Below are 24683 nucleotides of genomic sequence, written 5' to 3' on the forward strand. Positions count from 1 at the left end.
TTAATCGGCCTTGTAAAAGTCTATCATGAGTTTTCTGTCTTTGTTTCTATCAACACGACCATGTTTTCTGAATATAGATCCTTGGACTTTGTCTCCAGCTTTTGCATTCCAATAGCTAGTGATAATCAATGCATCTTGAGGACATGTTGGATGAATTTCAGACTGAAAAAGTTGGTAGAATTATTCAAGTTTATCACCGTTGGCTTTAGTAGTTGATGTATAAATTTGAATAATAGCTATTTCAAATATTTCTCCTTGTAGGTAAATATATTATAACAGATAGCATTGTACTACAAGATGAATCTTGAAATGTTCTTTCTGCTGATGTATGTGACACCATTCCTCCTCCGGTTGTCATTTTTGTGATTGTCTGACCCAAAATGGGAAGTCTCACAGCTTTAAAGTTTACTGATGCTTAGGATGGTGATCTTTATGTTTTCCATTTCATTTCTACATACAATTTTCCGAGATCCTTATTTTGTACATTCCACATTGTGATTATTAACGAATATGTAAAACTTTTTTTTGTTTGTTTCCTTCTGTCTCTGTTTCTTTTTGGCTCATGCCCCATCAGCAAATGAAGTTCCTGAAAGTGTTACTCCATCTACATGATTAAGATGAACTCTATTTTGAGGTTACAGCTCTTCGCTGGTTGTATTTTGAGTGCCTTTCAACCTAAAGGGCTAATCTTCCAGTAAAGTTCCACTGTTATTCTAGGTTTTCAGCGGCGAATTTTCCAAAAGTGAACTGCCTGTTCCTTCTTCTTAGTCTGTAAGCTCCCACTGAAGCCTGGTGAGCCTGGGTGGCTCTGATGATATCTCAAGTAGCAATGTCAAAATGCCCAGATCGCAGTAGCATACAGAGCACCACGATAATAAACTGACAGACAAATGATGCTGCTTGGCCATAAGAGTATGCTTCCCAATACTGACAGTCCAAGGATGGCAGAAGATGGGAGTTTCTCTAGATCAAGCTTATAATCATAGTAGAATGCAGAATGCAGACACAGATCAGAAAAGCAGAGCTTTCAAGACTCCTTTTTATTTTTTTCTCTCTAACTTTTTATTTTAAATTGGCGATGTTTTACAGAATTGATCGCTGTGTTTACATTCCACAATGTAACCAACTTACCATCACTCCCCATGGCTGGAAGTATTCCTGTGGCCCCTACTGCCTCCATTCTTTCAAGAGCGTGAAACACACCCCTGGTCCCCCTATTGTGGTTTGTTCTAATTGCACAGTTGCTGGCAGTGGCTCAACCACACAAAACCTGGCTTCTGGAAACTTCTGTGCAAAGTCCATTTCAGGCTGTGAATATAACTGAATGTAAGATTGGGGGATTCCTCCAGACATTAAGTTCAGCATGATATTCATATTTACGTTTTATCAGTAGTGGCAGGAATGGTGAAGGGAAAATGTCCCTGAGAAAACAAACCGATTCAGATTGCCTTTAATTTTTGAACCATAACTTTATTTTAGCACAGTGAACAAAGACCTTTAGTCATCCTTTTATATGAGACATGTGCAACTACTGCCTGGCTTTGTCTTCACTATTTTTGTGACATCATGATAAGCCCACTAGCTTTGGAAAATCCTCCTTTTATCTTAATGCTAATGCCATAACATTACATTTTATAACTAGTGAAACTAGAATCCCAACTCTGTGAACTTGCAAAAATCACTTTCTGACTTTGCTTTCTTCCAAGGGGCATAATAAGAGTGTCTTACGCGAAGGCTTTGGAGAGGAACGATGGATAAAGTACTGACTAAAGTATTCATAAAAATGTGCCCTGTGATAAGTATGTAAAAATATTAGTTGGTGGGGGGTTAGTATGGTAGAGAAGTTAAGCATGCGTCTTCTTCATAGATAACTCCTCTGCTCTCTTCAAGGAATCGTTCCACTGACACCATTCCTAATTAAATGTCCATCTTCCCGTACTCCCAGGGCACGCACCCACCATGCTTCTACAAAGCACCGCATTGTGCTCGGTTCTCATCTTGCCTTTCTCTACTCCCAACACGGTGCCTTCACTGGTGTAATGTAGTGGGACCTGGAAAGGATCTAATAAATGATTACTGAAGGAATAAAACAATAAATGAGTGAAAATAAAGACTGGATAAACAAATATAATCTATCATTACACACCAAAGGTGTCTTGATAATAAGGTGGGTTAGTTGTCGGGCTGTCAGCTGTCAGGTGGGTGGTTTGAACTGCTCAGCAGGAGAAAGATGCAGCCTTCTGCTCCCACTGAGATGCAAAGTCTCAGAATACCCATATGTGGCTGCTCTGAGTTGGAATCAACTCCAGGGCAGTGAGTTTTCTGGTGTGTGTGTGTGTATGTGTGTGTGTGTGTGGGGGGGGTGTACACAGAGAGACAGATGGCTTAAAATTGTGTATTAAAATATCATTGAAGACTGTGGAAATTTTCCATGAAATTTTCGAAGCCCATTCATCTCTATACCAGACAGAAATAGATTTCAATTAAGTAAATCCTGATTCATTCCAATACTCTAAGACAAAGTATAATTATTGGTAGAGTTTCAAATACTGCAAATCTGTGTGGAGTAGACAGACTCATCTCTCTTGCAGAGTGACCGATGAGTTGGAACACTGCATGTGCATTTAGCAGTACACTGCCTCACCCACTGCGTCACCAGCACCCTTTCACTGTGCGTGCTGGAGTACTTGCAGGACGCTTCAAAAGGCTCACAGGAGAAGTGGAATGAAAAGATAAGGGAGTTTTGTAATGAAAAGATACGTTCAAACTTTTTGAAGACCCCTCGTGTCTGTGTGTGTGTGTGTGTATGTGTGTGTGTGTGTGTGTGGTGTGTGTATATGTTAGGTAGCTTAGCCTAGGTACTTGGTACTAGGTACTAGGTACATGCTCAGGAGAGCCAGCAAAGGACAAAGCTGGGTTTTCCTGCTGGTGGGCTCCGATGAGCGTTACACCTGGAGCTGCCCACCTGGGCCAGGTGACTGCAATTCAGCCAATGGGATCAACCTGGGGTCGTTCACCATGCCTCCTCCGGGAACCCTTGAAAAGGCAGGGACCGAGAGGGTCTTGTCTTGGCTTGCTTGTGCTGTCTGGTCGTCTTCGTGGGAGGGGAGAGATCCTTGCATGACCTGGAGCACTCTCTGCCAGGCCGCATGGTCAGAGGAATCCTATGGGTGCCGCGTAAAACCTGATGCTTCTTTGAACTCTCATTAAATTCACTTGGATCACGAGCCCGGCTTCAGCGTGAAATCTTTCTCGAGCGGAGCCAAGGACCAAGGCTGAAATCTAGTCCCGGAGAGAGAAACCTTACATATACACACATATATATATTTTTTCCATTCCTTGATCAGGAGGATATGAGATTCTAACAATATAGCAGGCTACTCTTAGCACAGGAAAAATATAGCTATCTCCTGGCACAGAAAAATTCAAAATGCTATTTGATTATTGCTTCAATTCAATTTCAAATTTAAAACATTATTTTATAAAATTTTCCAAATATCTCAGATACCAAATTTCCCATCAATCAGTTTTAATAATTTTCAATACATGGTAAGCCTTGCTTCATTTATAATGCTACTCACTCTCACAAACCCCAATTATTTTAGAGGATGGTTAGACATCATGTCATCTTATCTATAAATGTTTCAGAATCAAATTACAAAGGAATTATTTTTAAATATTAACCTTAGTCATACTATCACACATAAAAAATTAATAAGTATTTTAAAATACTAATAAATACCCAGCAGCTGGAAGGTCATAAGTGTGTGTGTGCAGTCTCTGAAGTTTACTTGCCTGAACTGGAATTCGAAAAAGTAAAAATATTAGTTGATTGATATACTCTATAAATCCTCTTTACTTCTTATTTCCCTTACAATTATTTTGGAAATATTTCTGAAATTATTCATAAATGTATGGTTGGGGAAGATAGAAAGTGGAGCCTGGATCTTTAGGGGAATTTGGTTTCAGTGGATGTGAAGTGATACAAAGGAGACAAAGCGTGAGTCAGAGCACAGCAGAAGGCTTAGTCTGAGACACCCCCCCGCCGCCCATGGAAAGCTTGATTCCCTTTGTGCACAGACTAAAAAAACAATTTCCTCCCAGACAAGAACAGAGTGGGCGTGTTTGGCTGTCTTGGCCTTGACTTGAGGGGGAGAAGAGAATAAACAAGGGAAGCCACTGAGAGATTTCTTCACAGAAACCTGTAGTACTACGTGTGCAGGAGAGAGTCACACTGTCCTATTTGGAAAAAGTAAATTCCATGAAAAAAATGTTTTATCGGTGCTCTGGATGGTTTTAGAAATAGAATAATAGAATCCTCTAAGAAGGTGATACTGCTCTAGGAGTTGAAAATATAACCGAAAGAAAAAGAAAAAAAAATCTTGCCCTCATGTATCTTAGATTCCAATGAAGGTATCACAACATTAAAAAAATTAATTAGGTAAGTAAGTAGTGTTTCAATGATGACTGAATGCTGTGGAAAAAATACCAAAGTATAAAGCATACACACCGTGGAGGAGAAGGTCATATGAAGCTGTAATTATAAACTCTCAAAGGGATACCAGATATTTCAGCAAGAAGACAGAGGAAGTGTTTGTGGTAGGAGTCACTTCTATGTCAAAGGAAAGAGAAATCTAAGCAGGGAGCATCGCACGCCCAAAGCCAAAATTCATATTCAACAAAGAGCAAGAGAGACAGGGATGTCTAGATCACTAGGATGAATACGGACAGGGTATAATGGAAAAGGAGGTCATGAACAAATTAATTTAATGACAAGTAACTACCATACCTAAAACTAGAAGGTTATGAGTTGGAATGCTAAGCACCAAGTCAATGGTTCAAAGCCACCAGCCATGTCATAAGAGGGAGATGAGGTTTTCTATTCCCATAAAGAGTTACAGTCTCAGAAACCCACGAGGATTCTGTAGGGTCTCTATGAATTGGAATCCATGCTATGGCAGGGAGTTTGAATGAGAATCATAAAAGCTTTAGGAGAAAATAAAGGGTGATCTCTGTATGTCTCCTTAAATAGGAAAAAACCCTATCTTAAAACTGGTAAATGGAAAATAATTCAGCAATATGAAAATTAAACACTTCTGCTCAAAAGGAGACACAGTTCACCCTGAATGGGGATATATGTACCAGATATAATCCAAAAGAAGGTTTAAAATCAAATCCATATGCCACTGGGTCAAGTCTGACTCACTATGACCTCACAGGATGAGAACTGCCTCTGAGGGTTTTCCAGAAAGAGAGAACCTCATCTTTCGTCGCGAAGCAACAGGTGAGCTTGAAACCCCAACTTTATTAACAACTTACCCCACAGCACAACCAAAACAGTCCGCATCTTTAATGTGTTGGAAAGCACCCATCTTTGTGGAATGGTGCCGAAGGCCCTCTCCCTGGGTCTGTTCCCTTTGGGTTTTGAATACAGACATTGCCTGGTTCTGAGCCAGTCTCATGATTGTGCCTATATTTGGTCCAGTTTTGCAGTCATTGTTTCCCTCTACGTCACTGAGAGCCTTCCTCTGTGTCACTGCTCCTCTGCTTTCCCAAGCACGATGTCCTTCTCCAGGGGCTGGTCTCTCCTGAAAACATGTACAGAGTCTGTGAGGTGAAGTCTCACCATCCTTCCTTCTAAGGGCCACTCGACTCCTCCTTCGGAGGCAGATTTGTTTGTCCTTCTTCAAGTCCACATCACTTTTAAGATGCCTCATCAACACCACAATTCAAAGGCATCCATTCTTCTTTGGTTGTCTTTATCCAATGCCCAATATTCACATGCAGCAGAGGCAATAAAAAGGACCATAATTTGGGCTGGGTGCACGTTTGTCTTCCAAGTAACCTCTTTGCTTTTTGGTACTCTGAAGAAGTCTTGTGCAAAAGATTCACCCAACACAGTACATCTTTGGATCTCTTCACCGCTGATTCCATGAGGATTGATTATGTACTACAGCAAGACAAATTCCTCGACAACTTCAAATTTTTCTCCATTGATCAGGATGCTACCTATTGGTCCAGTTGTTAGGTTGCTGGTCATCTTTACATTGAATGGAAGGAGATCCGCTGACACAGTGTCAGGAAAAATAGGCTTAAATATAACAATTGCAAGGATGGTGTAGGACTGGGAAGTGTTTCATTCTGTTACACACGGGACTTCTATGAGTTGTAACTGACTTTCCAACACCAAACAGCAATGAAAACACACATACACACATCTTCTCTGTGTGTGTGCATATGTATGTATATGTGTTTCTGTTTCTAAATGAATAACTTTTATGAGGCCTATTCATGGATCTTTCAAATTATATGAGGAAACTAAAATGAAGGCCAAAGAGGGAATTATCACTTATTGGGCTTCACAAGGCAATGAATCAATCAATAAAATAACACCTTATTAAGAATTCAGTTATCTCCTTGGAATAATTCACTCTTTGTGATCCAAAGGGCAACATGGGCCCAAGGACAGAATTCAGAAAACAGGCAAGATTAAGCAAGAATCTGCACGGAAATAGGAAGCACTGGGAGGAAGTGCGATGAGGGATGTTAAACGTTGTGAGGCTTCCAACCAATGACGTGAAACATACAAACAAATAAAAACATGTAAGAAATGCTGAATGGAAAATGTGCTTGCTCTGTAAACCCTCACCTAGTTTCCAATCAAAAATTAGAACAACAAAAATGACCACAACAAAACACCCTATGGAACGCGGTTCTACTCTAACATGCATGGGGCCACCGTCAATTGAAACAAATTCAATCATAACTGGAAAAAAAGAACTTAATTATCTTATGGGTTTTAAATGATATAACTATTTTACAGATGAGTCTTGTGTTAAGGAAGGTAGACTAGAGAAACAAATTCAGTAACATTCATATATGTATATATAAGATATATATGGGTATCTCAAATATATACATATAAGAGATGTATATCAAGAAGTAATAATATATCAAGAAATCCTCCCAGCCCAGTCCAACTCAAGTCCATAAGTCTGATAGTAGTCAACAGATCTCTCTTTAGACTCAAGCAGTTATATGCAATAATGCAGAATGCAGGAAGATCAGGCAAGTGGGTATAGAGTCATACGGTAGGTGGAAATATCACAGGGCTCAATCCGTGTGGTAAGCAAGGCAGCTATTCATGTGGTAAGCAAGCAGGCAGGTGATAGGGGAGAAATGGAGAGGGTGAGCCCTAGGGTCCCTGCTTATGAGAAGACCAGTGATGCAATTGATAGGTTTGACTTCACCCCTCGCCAGGAGTGTCTAGCTGACATATAATCATCTGACTAGTACAAGCGTATAGAATATCAAGGAGAATAACTGAATTTCAAGGCACAGAGCTGAGGATTAGCAACACCAGCAGTAGACCACAAGTCTCATAGATTCTAATGTTTATGTCCTGCCACTGGGCAGCATTGAATTCTGTTAAACATAGGGCTTCTGTGTTGGAACTGACTTGTCAGCACCAAAACCAAACAACAATTACAACACACACACACACATGTTTGTGGAGAAACGGTTAAGAGATGACCTGTAATCACAAGAGACCAGTACTTGGAGAATGACATCATGCTTGGGAAAGTGAAGGAGCAGATAAAAAGAGAAAGGCCCTTGATGACATGTATTGACACACTGGTTCCAACAAGGGGGGCAGATATAAAGAAACTGGTGAGGCTAGAACAGGGCTGGACAATGTATTGTTCTGCTGCACATGGTGTCATAGGCGTTGGAAATCACTGGCTGGCACCTAAGACCAACAAATCAAATAGAATCGAGTAACAATGCGATGAACACTGTGGTCATTCAGATATGAGAAAAGATACTGCTGGCTCAATTCAGACATGAATATCTTTTCAACATAACTTTCACCACTTTCTTGCAGTCTACAATCTAACTCTAATAAGAATATGCATGCAGTCGCAAATTAGGTAATCACAAGCATATTTTAGGTATCAGTGCAAATTACATTCAACTTGGAAAGTTTTGAAGTGGCAGAGAATCTATCCTTCTTGGCATATTTATTATTGAATTGCCTGCTCCTTGTCATTGGGAGCATGTGACTCAGTAGTAGATGTTCGACCTCAACCACACTTCTATTGCAACTCCAATTTGAAGGAGCTACAGCAGAGTGGCCGTCTATACACTGGTGATTCTTCCACAAGGGACTATTGAAAATTTCTTTGTCTAAAATATGAGACATTAACTCCATCATGACTTTAAATTGAATATCATACTAATATGTTGTTTAAGTAGTTTGCTGTTCTTATAAGACTTGGAGATCCAATTTGACATGTTAAGATCCTGACATTTAACCCTGCTTCTAACCCCAAATTCAACAATCTACTAACCTATCCTTATCTTGACTGATCTAGTGAGCAAAAAACCTCCAAAATCTCTATTCTATTTTAGATTCACATAGCAATAGGATGAAAGCCAAGGGAGTGAAAACAATCATTCATTTTTATTATAGATTACTTTGTAAACTTAAGTGACACCCTAGCTAAAAAAATCATTAATTGATTCTCTTTATTTATAGGAGGTCCATCAAAAGCCTGAACATAACTCCAAACGAGACGGGATACCATGGTTTCTATAAAGCAATTCATTTACCTACTTAGGGAAATAAAGTGATGTGCTCAGCATCCCCCACTGTTTGCTCACAGGTCTAATGGTGAATGGTTGGGGTGGGGGTTTTATCTTTCCGTGAATGCTTTGTACAAATATATTGTTTTCTTTTATTCAGTAAGATGTTATTGTCCTGAAGCAGTGCTTCCAGGTGATCCCAATGAACAACAATGTTTCATAACCACGAGTTTCACACTCACATTCCTTGCAATAGTCTCCCCCTGCAACAGTAGCCACTTAATTAACTCATGCTTATTTAATAATCTCTTGCTCCCGGAAGCGTAAACTAGGCATGAAAGTAAATAGGGATAAAGTGGAAGCTGGGAGAATCGGAAAGCTGACTCCGCTCCTCAAAGTCTCTAGGCTCCCAGGCTGTGGAAAAAATCAGCTGGGCTTGAAAAGTTGGAGTCAGAAAGAGACCATGGAGGCGTGGAACTATTCTCATTACAATGAAAACCATTTCAATAGTTAGTGGAGTTGCTGGAAATCAAAACAAACTTTGAAATGGCTTGACCAGCAATTATTTTACATGGTCTATGACTTCTATGCTCTTAGCTACTGCTAAGGCAAGACATTCAGGCAAAAGACAGAATGTTCTTGGATGTAGCGACAGTCTTTAAAATAGTAGTGGTGGAAATAATTCCTACTATTTCCTACTCTATACAAAGACTGGTCACCAGGGTCTTTGGGCTCCATAAAGCTACTATGCATCTCAAAGTTTCAGGTGACCTTGGCGGCTCCCATCACACTACCTGGCTGCTAAGATTGTGTATTTTTTATCTTTTAATTTGGTCTTTACCTTCTTACAGCCATTTAACAGAGAAATTCTATTGATCTCACATGATTAAGAAACTTAAAAAAAAGCTAAACCTCCATGAAACATTATCGTCATAGATTTTCTACTATTGACATTTTAAGAATTTTATCCACCCCCTTGGGTGCTGTTGTTCTCAGGTGCCATCGAATCAGTTCTGGCCCATAGCAAGTCTGGGCCCAACAGAACAGACCACTACTAGTCTTGAGCCATCCTCACAATTGTTCCTAGGTTTGAGCCCATGGTTGTCAACCCATCTAATGGAGAGCCTTCTCTTTTACTGCCCTTCTACATTACCAAGCATGGTGCCCTTCTCCAGGGACTGGTCTCTCCTGACAACATGTCCAAAGTACATGAACCAAACTTTCCCTATCCTTGCATCTAAGGAGCATTTTAGCTGTGTTTCTTCCAAGGCAGGTATATTGCCATTACAATCCCCTCAGATGTTACCTGTTACATGGCTCAGAGTACAGAGGTAGCTTTGCTGGCCCATTCTGTTTTGAAATGGAAACCCCGGGCTACTCAACTCACTCAGTTCATTTACTTTGGATTTTCATTCTGGCAAAAATATTTTGGAGAGTCTCTGGAAGAGATTGGTATCCGACCCCCTCACAATCCCAACGAAAGACCTGGTAAATTGAAAAAAAAGTTCTATTCGATACATATATTTCAACAAAGCTAATTTATTCCCATGAAATAATTCTCAGGGGAAAAAAGACACTACTGAGAATATAAAATGGCAAAGTTATACAAGCTCTGTGGGACTGTCCATCGAGGCAATTTAAGACAATGATATTGGGTTTAGTCACAGATCAGGGACATTAGAAACAGCCTGACCTGCCCTTCTTGGACCAAGACAGGGAGCCTCAAAGGGTTCCAAGACAGTGAGCCATTTTCTCAGAATCAGGCAGAAAGATGGAGACACCACCCAGTCTTGGGATTTCACAGGAGGAGAGGGCTTAAGCCCCTGCAGCTGCGGCTCCTTCCCCTCCCTTCTCATTTCTCCTCCTGACCACAGATAGGTGCTTCTTCACTGGCCCCACTCTCAGACCTGTGAATCTCACCCGGAGGGCAGGATAAACTTCTCCCTCTCTCTGGCCTGGCCTCAGTTTACCTTTGCAGTGAGCCTAATATTTGATGATGACAATTTTTTAAAAACATTTTATTAGGGGCTCTTACAACTCTTATCACAATGCATGCATACATCAATTGTATAAAGCACATCAGTACATTCTTTGCCCTAATCATTTTCAAAGCATTTGCTCTCCACTTAAGCCCTTTGCATCAGGTCCTCTTTTTTTTCCCTCCCCTCCCCCTACCCCCTCCCTCATGAACCCTTGATAATTTATAGATTATTATTTTGTCATATCTTGCCCTATCCGGCGTCTCCCTTCACCCCTTTTTCTGTTTTCCGTCCCCCAGGGAGGAGGTCACATGTAGATACTTGTAATCGGTTCCCCCTTTCCAAACCACTCACCCTCTACTCTCCCAGTATCGCCCCTCACCCCCTGGTTCTGAAGGTATCATCCACCCTGGATTCCCTGTGCTTCCAGCTCCTATATGTACTAGTGTACAACCTCTGCCCTACCCAGACTTGCAAGGTAGAATTCAGATCATGGTAGTTGGGGGGAGGTAGCAGATGATGACAATTTTAAACAGCTGTCACTATGGCAGTCAATACCATGTTAATATGGGCATCCTGCTACACCACTGCAATGAAGTGTGACTCTCGTTGAGTCATAGACTGCTCGGGGAGCAAATGCCTTGAGAATGATTGGGGCAGGGAATGTATGGATGTGATTTATACAATTGATGTATGTATATGTATGGATGGTGGTAAGAGTTGTTTGAGTCCCTAATAAAATGTAAAAGAAGAAAAGAGAAAAAAATGATTAGGGCAAAGACTGTACAGATGTGCTTTATACAATTGATGTATGTATATGTATGAACTGTGAAAAGAATTGTATCAGCCCCAATAAATTGTTAAAATAATAAAAAAAAAAAGAACTGCTCGGGGAAGCATTGTGTTGCACACCAGCCTCTGTGTTGCAGAAAAATGACGCTCTGCTCCCATACAGATTTATAGCCTTGGAAACTCAAAGGCGCGATTCTCTAGGACCCTAGTTCATAGGGTCACTATGAGTCAGAGTTGACTCAACGGCAGTCGAGTATTTGAGAGAGATGCATTAGCAATATAAGCATAGGACTTATGTAGGGACTTAAGTTTGGGCTCCAAGCACCCTAGAGCCCCAAAGACAGTGTGATAATGATGGTGCTTTATGTGTAATCTATAATTGGGTGGATGCTAAAAATGCAACACCAAGGACAGTAACAGGAATGATATGTGCCAGAATGTAACACATCAGAACAACACGGGCCTTTCCTTCCAAGTTATGATGGATTTGGCAGGAAGACATGTCATTTACATCCTTGCACAAACCTAGTGTGCAGGGTGACAAACAAGTGGAAAGAAAGATGCTGACATTCTTTGAACTGCTAGTTTTCAGCAGTGGGAGAACCATCAGATGATTAGGAAAGAAACACTTATAAGCCAGCATCCAACTACCTGTTTGGCAGAGCCTCGGGCAGGCGGTCCACTCACTGAAAGGCGTCACTATGCAGTGTTTCCTGCACGGGAGGAGACATGGGCGCACTGTTTCCGGCCGAGTCGAATCTGGACATCTGTCAATGGAAAAGACTGCGTCAATGTCTCCCAGAGAGAGTAAGTGCACAGAGCCACAGAGTCTCTGAAGAGGGCAGAGCAGTTTCGCACTCTCTTAAGGCAGAAGATTAATCAAGCTTCTTTTACACTGGCAAGGAAAAGTCTTGCAACTAATGATGTCTCTGGATGTCTCAGAAAAGATAAAGCTTAAGAAGGGGACAAACAAGCATCTGACTATACTATCAATACAGAGAACTTTTTTTCAAAATTAGCAAATTAGTAAAAATATTTTCATAAAAGTGTTTTAAGAAGGGTAAAAATTAAAAATATCCCACCAAACCCTCAAAGGAGGAAATTACAATGTAATTTTTAAGATGACCCTATTTGTATGGCTTCTATTAATTATCCTTGGCCCATGAGATATTGTTTCTTTTGGTAGGAATAAACAAAATGTGACAGAGGGTAAATAACAAATACAATGACATCAATAAGGAGAGAGATATTTCAGTTATGTTATTTTTCTGACAATTCATGTAATGCTCCATTTGGGAAGGAAATAACATTGTCAATGGATTCACAAACATTTGGAAAAAAACTAAAATCTCAGCAAACTCTGTGAGTGTGTTCACTTGTTTTTGTCCACAGAGAGGGTAGAGATTACATGGAGCAGTGATAGATGGAGGTGCAGAATGACAGTACGCTGCAGCATGTATTTGGATGTCAAATGGTGCCCCATCATTTTTTATAAGAAGCAGAGACCTGAAGCTGAATAGCGTCAGCTTTGGCATTAGACATTTAGGGTACAACAATTTGGGTGCTTCATTAAGAGATTTTTCTACATCCTTTACTTATTTTCAGTGAAAACTCTGTGAGGAACTGTAATCTTCATTTTTAGACCAAAACCTGAGTCACTGAAATTATAATGGGCTCAAATTCATACGGCAGGAACCATCTGAGGGGAATTATGGCAGCGAAGACGCTCAATAGGAGAGAGCAGATGCAAAGGTGAATGCACAATTAACAAAGAACGAATGGATTGAAATGTGCGCTGAGTGATGAAGGTATAGCAGTTTGGCATCAAAAGATCATCAAGTGTATGCAACTTGACCAAGGCGTCGCCAGAGTGGCTGTCCAAATGTCAGACACACCCACAAAGGAAGAGAAGAGATGTCAAGTGGTCAGGGCAACAATGGAAAAAACAGCACAAAGCAGGGTTGTATCCTCTCACCATACTCATTCACCCTTCATGCTGAGAAACTGGATTTTATGAAGAATGAGACATCAGGCCTGGAGGAAGGGGGCTGGGGGGGAAGGGGGATTCCATCCCAAGGTTATATAGCCCCCCTAGGGGGATAAATAACAGATTCATCTCTTTTATTATTGTGATAGGATGTTCATTGTATTCAGACTCATGGGACTCCATGTACAACACAATCAAGCCTTGTCTTTCCTGGCCCTTCACCTTCTTAATAGTGTTTGCTATTCTGAAATCTATTACTTAGGCCACTCTGTATTTTAAAAGCCTTCCCACCTAGGGGGCTCATCTTGAAGCACTACATCAGATCAAACTCTGTTGTCACAGAGCAGATTGTGGCTAGTCTTACTAACATACAGAGTGCAATGGAAGGTGGATTACTCTAGCCCTTGGATCACCGTAGAACTAGTGAAAGTTAAAATAGAACACCTAAGCATTTGACTTCCCTGTTTGTTTGTTCTGCTTTTTAATATTTCCTGCTTCCTTTTTTGATTGAGAATATCCTCTGATTTATTTTGTTATTGCTGTTGGGTTTTGTTTGTTGCTATTTTTTTTAAATGTTTTCTAGCATGTGATATGCAGGATAGGTAAATCCAGAGAGACAGCAGCTGGATTAATGGCTCTCTGGGAATGTGGAAGGAAATGCAAAAGCCAGAAGCCATGATAATACAAGGAAGAAACTCTTCTGGAACTGATTGGAGTAATGATAGGAAACTCCTCCTGATGTGACCAAACTATGAAAGTGCATGATATATGAATTATGTGTCAAGAACATTATTTCAAAATCTGTTGCCACCCAGCGGGTATTCGTTGGCTAAGTTTCAGGAGTGGAGCGCCAGGCCTCTTGTCCTAGTCCGTCTAAGTCTGGAAGCTCCACAGGAGTGCTCACTGTGGGGGACAGTCGGTAGCTTTCAGCATCAAACCAGCACACGTTACCACAGTCTGAAGAACTAACTGATGGCTGGTGGTTGTCCCTTTTATGACAGTGATGTTTTCTACGTTATTTACCCTTTATAAATACGGCTCACAATAAACACTCACTGGGAATAATGTCAGCACTTCATAGTGCAGGCCATTTTCCTTCACAAAGTTGATCCTTTCATGAAATCAAGCGTGGGCTGTTGTTTTTCCGAGGCCACTACTTGGAGGTCTTTCCGGCACACAGGCATGACTTCTGAGTCAGCCGGGGCCACACGGTCTGTGAAGTCAGTTAAAGTGTCTTTTCATGGCCAGTGAAGTTCACCTTGTTCTTCAGTGATTTTGCTCCCTCCCCTTTTCTATTTATCTGACTCTTCAAGGGCCACCATATTTCCAATGTCCATACATTTTCGCTCATTCTTCAAAAGTTATCCTCTTTGCACGTAGCAAGTTAATACCAAAGGGGGAACTGATGGCAACGACCAACACAAAACCAGCCCTCCACCCTCACCCCCAAGCGATGAACAACAGGAACCACAGGGGAAGGGAGACAGAGGCCGGTGTAAGTGATGACAATAATAATAATTTCCAATTTATCTAAGGGTCACGAGGGTGGGTGGGGGAGGGACAGAAGAACTGATACAGAGGGCTCGATAAAAAGAAAATGTTTAGAAAATAATGATGGCTACATACAAAAATGTTTGAAACAATTGATGTGTGGATGGCTACAAGGGCTGTGAGAGCCCCCAATAAAACAACCTTTTACTAAAACAAACAAACAAAACTAAAAAGCTTGATTTCAGTCCTTCTGCATTATCACTTTCTCAAAGCGGTTTTGACATCCATGATGTTGCTGGTTTGATGTTGGTGTTGGTTGGGTGTGAATGCACTGTTAACACACATGGTTTCCATGCCTGGATAGTGACATTCTAGCTTGTATCGAATTTGGAAACGCAATCCACACTTCTAAGGAGCGGTCTGGTAAGCATTTAGCAATGGTAGGCAAAAGATGGAATGGAGTTACATGCTGGCGGAGCCGGAACATCAGTGAGTCACTGGGGATATTACACTAATTTCGATGGCAATTTCCAAAGCAAAGTTGAAACCTTCAAATAAATGCAAGCATATGGATTCGCTCTTTAGCTGCTAAATAAAGTGTGGCCTCTTGCCGTCCATCATACTTTAAATGTCTTCTTTTTGAGTGAAAAATCTGATCGTGGATTAGCAGTGCTCTCCATGAGAGGATGGATGCATTTGATTTTAGTGCATCTATATCCCTGGACCTGTGCTGGACTCTTCTATAGCTATATTGTCTCTTGCTTGCCCTGTAGGCCTTAGTTCGTTATAGGCCTGGTGCTGGCTGGCATCAAATGGAGCCACAATGACCGGCCGTTCTTCAGTTATGCGTCCATAAGCAAGCTGCAGACACATCACGCTCCATCTCCTTCATCAGCCATCCGTGCCACTCACTGGGGCGTTTGTCTCACTCTCCAGATGGGCAAATCTGCCAGCTTTGTCAAGAACGAATGTCCAAATGAAGCCATTTGTTACTATAGCTCTCAGAATGCCAGGAGTCTCACCAGCAAAAGGCAGAAACTGCCTTATCAGGCACTTTGGAAGGCTATGCATGGATTGTGTGTTTGTAATCTTTATATGATTGCTGTGTTGGGTTTTTTGGAGCAGGGTTGTTTTGTTTTGTTTAGGGGTACATTTTAATAGGAAAGAAAGCACTGAATAGCAAAACCAAACCAAACAAACTCCAGAGCTCTCCCAACCCGCTCTCACTTCGGGCTGCCTTGTTCCACCTGGTTCTCATTTTCTGATAGGATCAGTTATATTACTTTACAATAGTAACGTTCTCACCTTTACAGTTACATGGAAACCAAAATACCGACCCAGGGATACAAGAACTTGCCAAACCCCACGAGATGGGTTTGGAGAAGGTGCACGTGATTATTAGGCCAATACTGCACGAAGGCAGCTCTTTCCTGCTCCCTTCAGGCCACCCTTTCTTTAGGGTCTGTTTTCTTCATCTTCCTTATCCCACCCCAACAATTTCAGAGTTATCGAGAGATATTTTTCATCCTCAAGACTTTCCCATGAAACAGAGAAAAAATTATTTGTGTTTATAGGTAATATTATAATGTATAGTACATACAATCTTAAGGAGAGAATGAAAGATGCATCCTATGGCTGATAATCTCAGTGTGGCCACTACATATTTTCTCAACTCAATTAATCTCATTAACCACAAGAATTTTAATTAACTTTACTAAAGTCAATGTATGCTGCTCATGCTTAGCAGGGCCGTTTGGAGACATATAGTAAGAATTAAAGCTAGGTTGTTAAGTCTCCAGTCTCATTAACAGTGAAAAAAAAGTAATTAGCAATGTCTTTATATGGATGTGTGTGTTGGGAAAAACACCTGCGCAGTTCTTTTTTCTGTGTTGATAAACCAGGAAAAAACTAGAGGTTGTTCACTGTGTGGTAATACATAGTATATCTCATTTGTGTAAATTTTCAAGGCCATACAAAGCATTCTGTGACTTAGGCTTTACCTGGAAAGTTTTGGTTCTATGATAATTTTGTGACTTTTTTTTAAAGTGGGAGTAGGAGATGAAAACAAATCCTGAAGTCTCTATATCACAGTGAGCAAATTGTTTGTTCAGAGAGTTTTATTTTCAAAACGCTGTAAGTCAAAGTACTTATGAGGACAGATAAGAAAATAGAGGACTAGCTAAACATGCAAACCAACTTTTCATATCTAAATACCCCTTTATTTATTTTTTGGTTTGTTTTTTTTCTAAATACCCCTTTAAAATGTGAGGATCATTTATTCATTAGGTGTCCATCTCAATTTTAATGTGCCTCTTTGCTGAGTAAACAACATTACATTTGTGATAAGTAGTTGTTTTGCTTTTTTCTGCTGTGGTTAAGAGTTGAAACATTTTGTGGTAGTTAAAGATCAGATGCTAGGCTGGCCGAATTATTCCATCACTACATAGAATAATAGTTTAGCTTATGTAGGGTCTCCTCCACCTCAGCTACATTTACTTTTAAGTGGATATTCATTTTGATGCCTCCTGTATCTTTTTTTATAACGTAGTTGACAAGTTAGGTAATAAAAATGAATACAATCCAGACTATAATTCCTTCACAGATAAAAGGCATTCTCACATAGAGAGTATCTTAATATGTCTTTTAAAATTTCATCAATGGCTTTGACTATCATCTGAGCCAGGTGAGCTGCAGATGTCATTTTCCCTTCTGCTTATAACTTTCATTGATTGGATAGTTTCATCATTTCATTGATTAGACTGGCAGTTATCACAGTCTCCAGGCTGCATGTGAAGCTGGGAAACACAGATGATGGATGTTAATCAAGGCAAAAGAGAAACACAAATCCCCACAAAATGTTGCAAGCTGTGTAGAGTTTGATGCTAGAGGAGAAACAGTAGTATTTATAAGTTCATACAACAGGAAGGTTGTAGATATGTAGATATCTGGTCACTATTCTGCATGACAATATTCTTTACCAAGGCTTATTGTCGTAGGAAATATCATTATTAGAGACTAGAAATCAGCCCCTTTTCTCATTCCAAGTTGTCATGGTGTAGTTCATGGGTGAAGTTCAGAAGTGTTCATCAAGCACAGCTACATGCCAGACACTGAGAAACGCAGTGGTTGTAACAATAAGGAACACCAAACCCCAATTTTCTGGAGGCTACATGTAGAAATGGAAAATGTGAGGGTCTGCTTGCTGGGCTGCGCTTCGGCTCTTAGTCACCGTTGTTTCACTTACAGAGCCATCTGCTCATGGCCTGTCTGCACTACTTCTGGCACCGTCGCGTCGTGTCCTTGAAACCACTATCCGTGACCCACCAATATTCAGCTAAAGGGCCTTCCATCATAATGTGGATGTGGCCCAGATTCCTCCACTATGGTGTCCCAGATTGAATTAATTAGGTGTTTCACTCACCCAAAGCAGCAAACCCAAATTATATTGAATTGGGCAGAATCCTATTTTGCTAAAAATGGAAGGAGGCTGTTGAAAAGGATGAGGCCAGGGTTTGATGCTGTCAGCACTTGCTGCTTTCGCTGGGCTCAGTTTCACATTCTCTTTCTGATTTTTATCTCACGTTCAACGGTGGCTGGGACAAGTTTGAGTTCACAGGTGTAGAACAGGAAGAAAGAGAGCTTTATGTTTCCAGCTTCAGCTTGGAAGTTTCTGGACAAAGACTCTATGTTGCCCAGTGTGCGTCAGGTGCCCAAGGGTGGGGTGGGGGTGGGGGCACATATACCACATGAAGGTGGAATTCAAGCATGGACACTGGGGGAGGAATCCCTATTAACAGACCAGTCACTTGGAAAATAGGCCCCTTCCATTTCTTTTTCACAACCTTTTCCACATAGACTTGGGGAAGAATTATGTCCCCTCTTTTGGTCTAGAAATAAAATTTCAACCACTTTGTTTGCAGTCAACTACTCTTTTTTCCTCCCAATTATTTACAATTCCAATGACTCTCTCTAATATCTATATTCTAGTCCTCATGTCCAAATTTGTATCCTAGTGTTCTTGAGACATATCTGTGCGCACAGCCTTATTATTGCCATGAGTTTGTTCAAAATCATGGTGACCCTGTGTTCTTCTGCCGGGCAGAACTGAAGCAGATTTCCTAGCTTGTCTTCCAAGGCACCTCAGGTGGCACCTAAACTGCCAACATTTGGGGTAGGTGTTCGGTATGAGGCTCTACCTAGTGGAGATCAGACAGAGAACATTGTAATCAAAAATGTCTCATGAATTGATCTGCCCACTACATGAAAGATTGGGGGGGGGGACTGCAGAAGTTTCTTTCAAAACAAGTCCCTGAATACCACAGACAGATCATCCCTGGAGGTCATTTCTGAAAGATCCTACCCTGGAAATCCTATGAAGCAGTTTGACTCTGTGACGTGAGGCGTTACCATGAGGCCACACTGTCTTGGGTGCATCAGTTTTCTTTGTTTTTCTTTTCTTAAAGAGGTGCACCATGTGACTCAAAATGCTTTGAAGGTGCTGCTCGACCTTCAGAGGATTGGAGAAGATTTCAAAATGCTGACATGAGCTATAGAAATGTGTTTGATTATTAAAGCATCCAATATATGTGGGCATAATTTCATTGATTAGCCAAAATACATAACCGCCCACGTGAGTAATATGGTAACTATATTTACCTTTGTTTGAGACATATATTTTACTCTAAAAACAAAAATTAATAAATAAAACTTATTTTTTTAATGTTATCATCACACAGTCCAGGCATGTTAGCTTAGTTGATTAAATCGGTTTTGTTGTGTTTTTTTTTTTTTTGCCAAAACTAGCCAATTATCAGTTATCCAAATATCAGTGATCCAATACTCTTCAAGACTGTCAGTAGTAACATAATACCTTTTGGCCATCACTTGTCCCACATGACTCTTGACGCAGAAGGCCCTCCGTGTCTGAATGCCCACTCCACATGGAGCTTCTCCCGTCCAGCCAATGGTCGCATTAAGGGAGGGCACCAATGTGCCTTCCAAACAGGGGCCCCAAGACGACGTCTCCCAGAAGAGCTGCGCGCAGGAATGGCCACTGCATACGCGATACTCCTGCAAGGCTTGACTAGGAGGACAGGGCTTCCCACCTACAACAAAAGACAAGACACCATTGCTGCGGCTGCTGTCGTGGTGGTGCCACGGCTGTTCCTTAGAGTTTGCTGACTAAGGAGCTATGCAATGGATCTTCTGACACTGTTTTCAAACGGCCTGAGCAGCTCTTCATCTCACTCAAAGGCCGTGGGAATTTCGTCCTATTTTACAACCATTTTCCTCTTCTTTCTCCAATGTCAAGTAACTGTCCATGCCAATTCGCTGGTAAAGCAAGTGAGCTCTACCACCCACATCTGGAAACATTTGAGAAAAGCTTTAAAAATGGCTTTTTTTCGACTGTTATTATTATAGTTTGTCAAAACAGATCTAATAGCCAATGACTTAAACTGGTGTGTTTTAGGATACACACATGCACAACGATGCACACACGGAGCCTTTCCCTAAGAGAAGAATTGTTTTTCTCAGAGAACCATTTTAAGACACTCATTCTCCATAAAAAAAATACACTTCACTGATATTTGAGAAATCTGGAAGTATGTGCTAAGCTTTGGCAAGTAAGGACCCATCCTGAATCTCTGACCTCTCTGACAGTGTGCTGTCCACTGGCCGAGGGCCAGGCAAGTGTGCCTTTCTACACTCTCGGGGGAATGAGCCAATCACACTTCATTACTATCTTTTCCCTCACATTTTTATATTCACGTAGTCGTGTCATTTCTCTAAAGTATTGATCGTTTCCTAGTCACCCCGCTATAATGTTTTATTCAATAGGCCCGGTGCTTGAAAAGATTTGAGACTTCGGTTTTGTGATTCTAGTAATATTTTCCCCCATGAAATACTACTGCCTCATTTTCTGCTTCTAGAAATGTAAAAGGCAAGCTAAGAAAGAAAGTGCACCTTGAGAATATGAAAAAGTGGATTCGTCTTGACCCTGGCCCCATTTCTCTGACTCACGGATGAGAACCCTTTTCCAGAGGGGCTCCTCCCAGTCAGAGCCCTCCGCGGTTTGCTGTTCGAACAGTCGCAGGCAGACAAAGTCTAGGGAGGGCATGAAACGAATGCCATGCATGTGTGCCAGGGGACAGAGACCAGGGCTATAAATGTTTGGAACATCTGTTCCTGTAATTTGTCCCGATGTCACCTGTCTACATTCCCATAGCACTTTTTGGTTCCTTCAAAGACATTTCCACGGCCTTCATCTTTCTCCCCCTGCCAGCAGGCCAGCATGACAGAACAGGAGCCCAGGGCTTACGGATCAGGAAGCTTGCCAATGTTAGTGGCAGTTCCAGGTCAAGAAGCCAAGTCTCCTGATTCCTAATTTGGATCTCGTTTTACCAAAAAGATTCCAATTTTGCTCCTGGCTGTATGAGCTACCGCTATGCAAACCTGGATATGTCAACCAAGCATGGCCTCCTCATCTCAAAAAAGCATCAGGAAATCTGATTGAGGTTTGTTTGTTTGGTCTTCATCATTTGCTTGCTTTGAATTTCTTTGTGTCTTGTTTTTGTTTTGTATGCTTTTCTATGAAATACAGGATAGGTAAATCTAAAGGACAGTAACCCCATTAATAATTATCTAGGGGCATGGCAAAAATGGTTAGGTTAAAGTGGGGTGGGGGGTGAACAACAGCAAATAAGAGAAAGAAGAAAATGTTTTAAAATTGATTGTGCTGATGACTGCACAACTCTGAATATGATTGCACTATTAAATTGTATGCTAGCTGAATTGTATGTCAATGAAACTACTGAAAAAGAAAGTTACTCTGACGTTCTAATGACTGTACTGGTACACTTGATCCCGTGTGATAAATGAAGTGTTTTTCCTTTATTATGCTGATTAGGTTGGGCCCTCAACCTAGGCTCTTCTGAGCAGCATCTTATAAAACAGCAGACCCGTCACAGGTACTCAGGGGGACGTAAGATGATGATGAAGTCACACGTATCTATAAGCAGTAAAGGAGCAGTACGTATTATTAAACTTATCAGAAATGGGAGAGAGGCCCTCAGAAAGATCAGCATGGTCAAGATTTTGATTCAGATTTTTACTCTCTTTAACTGAAAGAAAATAAAATTCTGTTCTTGAAAGTCACCCCGTGTGGGGTTCTTGTACTGCTGCGGTGAGAGCACTGGGCAAGCAACAGGCACTTGGAATCAGTGCACAAATGTGATCGCTGGTGCGGCTGCATCCGCAATATAAACTTTCCCGTTATCTGTCGGGGAACAAGTCTGGACCAAGTGACTCTCATACCACCACCATTACTGTTGCTCACCTTCTCCGGCCAATGCCAAGACGATCCTCGATCGGCTCTGTTTCCCATCTGAGTTTTTATTTGTACAGGACTGGGAACAGGCTGACCACTTTGTCCACTCACTGACCACACAGTCCATGCGGCAGGGGATCTCACAAGCCATCTGTTCCGGAGGAGGTGGGGCTGGACAAAGACTCCCTGATACGTCTTCTCCTGCAAGCAATCGAACACGGACACGTGAGGATTAAAGCACAGCGGAGAACGGTCCAAGGCATGTTAAGGTCCACTGCTCCCTCAGATGCTTTCACTTAGATGACTGCTCCTGGTGTCCACACCAGTAAAGAGACAAAACAAACAACCCAAAGATGGTTTTGTCTGCCTTTCATAGTATTTTCTCAAGAAAAATTGCCTAGAGATCATTCCGCAATTAGAAAGGTTGATGCCACTGCCAAATTTCCACTTCACGTCCTTCATAGTTGGCTTCGTTCAGGAAAAAATGCTAGCAGTGGTTGGGTGGAGGCAACAATCTCTGTAGCAGTCATCATGTAATGACTATGCATTGGGCTGCTATCCACATGGTCAGCAGTTTGAAGCCACCAGCATCTTCCAAGGGAGACAGACTGGGCTTCTACTCCCATCGACAGTGACTGTCTCAGAAAGCCACAGGGGGCGCTGTCAGTCAGCACGGACTCCACAGCAGTGAGACGGATAGCAAATAGGTACTTTTCTGCAAAATGAAAGTGGGGGTAATCTGTGGAGCCTAAGCCCATAATGCATGATGAACATTTATTGTGTTGTATTAAGAAAAATAATTATAATTTCCTTCTGGATATTTTCACAGTCAAATACATAACCTTGAACAAGAGTGTCTTATGACGACTCTTTTCTTCTGTTTGTGAATGGTGATAAATAAGCTCAAACTACAATGGAAATAGACTTAGGGCTAAAGTTACATAATAAGTTGAGAAAAGAGCTGAAAGCCAAACATATATCTATATATATATATGCAATAAAATAACTCTCTAAACAAAAATTACACCCACAAATAGCACAAATACATTCTAATTACAAGGATCCCCAAATTTACTATTATCCCAGTAACCTTCTATTAATACAATTTTTGCAGGACTCAGATAATAACATCACAGGAAGTGATTTTGTCAGAAAATATAAAATTATAGAGAACGGTACTTTATAACTTTAGAGATTAATATGACAGAATCTTTAAAGATTTGTTCAGATTATTTATTTGCATATTTATTCACATATGCTTAGAATGTATTCATATATTTATTCCCATACATTGGAATAAAAACTTGCTCCTCACCGATAGTAATTCAACTTCCACTGTCCTCCAGTTCACAGTTTCCCCATAAAAACCAAGGACACAAAGGAGAGTGGTAGCATCTATGGTTGGAAATAACAACGCGGAGCAAGAGAGGCAGTTCTGTCTGGATGATTTTCTGCCTCTGGAATTCTCATTGTCCTAATCTGTCCATCGCAACCATAACTGAAAAGGCAAATACTATTCACCAAGCATCTCCTTGAGCCAGGACGGTGTTAGCGGTTTCTCACAGATTACTTAGCCCTCCCAAGGTGAGCTTAGAGACAGGTGTGATTCAGCTCATGAAATGCACACCTAGAAAGGATAACATGTTCAGGCTCACACAGGACCGAGTTAGGAATCAAGTCCAAACTTTCTGACTCGAAGACCTCTGCTTTTCCCATGGACCCTGCATGTCTAATTCGAGAGAGAGAGGGCATCCTTTTGTGAGGAAGGAAATACGCACGTGGGCAGTGAGCAACGGCGCCTAAAGGAAAAGGCGGTGCCCTGCTAATAGCTGCATTCATATTTGCAAGTGAGGACGGGCTCAGTGCCCTTGAGGTACAAATAAAACTTGTCAAGCACGTGATGAGAAGTGATAGAGATTCCAGCCGATCATCAAGCTGAAAGCCCACTTCCAATCATTCTCTTTGCAGCCTGAGACTATGTTCCCGTTGAGCTCACACTGCATATTTGATTCTCCCATGCAGGCACACGTACATACCGAGACACACCAATGCAGCTATGCAGTGGTGTTTCCCATATAAAACAGCAGGTAGGCCAAGCAAGATGCACACCGAACATTTAACTGAAATTCAATTTCCACATGTATTAATATTATCAGCATACAGTCCACACAAAAATAGTTCAAAGCAGGGTGGAACAAAAATATCTTAGAGAATCATGTATTTGCATGCACCTCATGATGCAGATTGAACTGGAGAAAGTTAAATCACCCAATCATGCGAGGACAAAGATAAGACCACTGATATAAGCGAAGCAATGATAACAAGAAAGACTTTCATGCCAAATAAAATAGAATTAGGAGATTTCTAAGCAGGGCGAGACAGTTAGGGAGGGAGAATACAGCAACGGGCTTAATGGGTGCATCTTGGGTGAAGTGGAAACCGGCAGTCCATATGAGGAAGAGGGCAGAGGGAGTGAAGGGTAAACTATCAGGGTGTTGACAGGACTTTAAACTGTTGAGTG

General features: G+C 41.2%; 1 protein-coding gene across 2 annotated transcripts in view; it reads right to left on the reverse strand.

Moving 5' to 3' along the window:
* THSD7B (thrombospondin type 1 domain containing 7B) overlaps positions 1-24683 on the reverse strand; it is a 1078590-nt gene that overhangs the window by 467023 nt on the left and 586884 nt on the right. For both annotated transcript variants that reach the window (XM_075530023.1, XM_075530024.1), the window contains exons 8-10: positions 22172-22363; positions 19706-19940; positions 12009-12124 (exon numbers count right to left, since the gene is read on the reverse strand). In XM_075530023.1, the coding sequence (XP_075386138.1) occupies positions 12009-12124; positions 19706-19940; positions 22172-22363 (543 nt within the window). The remainder of the gene's footprint in view (positions 1-12008; positions 12125-19705; positions 19941-22171; positions 22364-24683) is intronic.

The sequence above is a fragment of the Tenrec ecaudatus genome, chromosome 13 (genome assembly GCF_050624435.1).
Source record: "Tenrec ecaudatus isolate mTenEca1 chromosome 13, mTenEca1.hap1, whole genome shotgun sequence".
In the NCBI taxonomy this organism is placed as follows: Eukaryota; Metazoa; Chordata; class Mammalia; order Afrosoricida; family Tenrecidae; genus Tenrec; species Tenrec ecaudatus.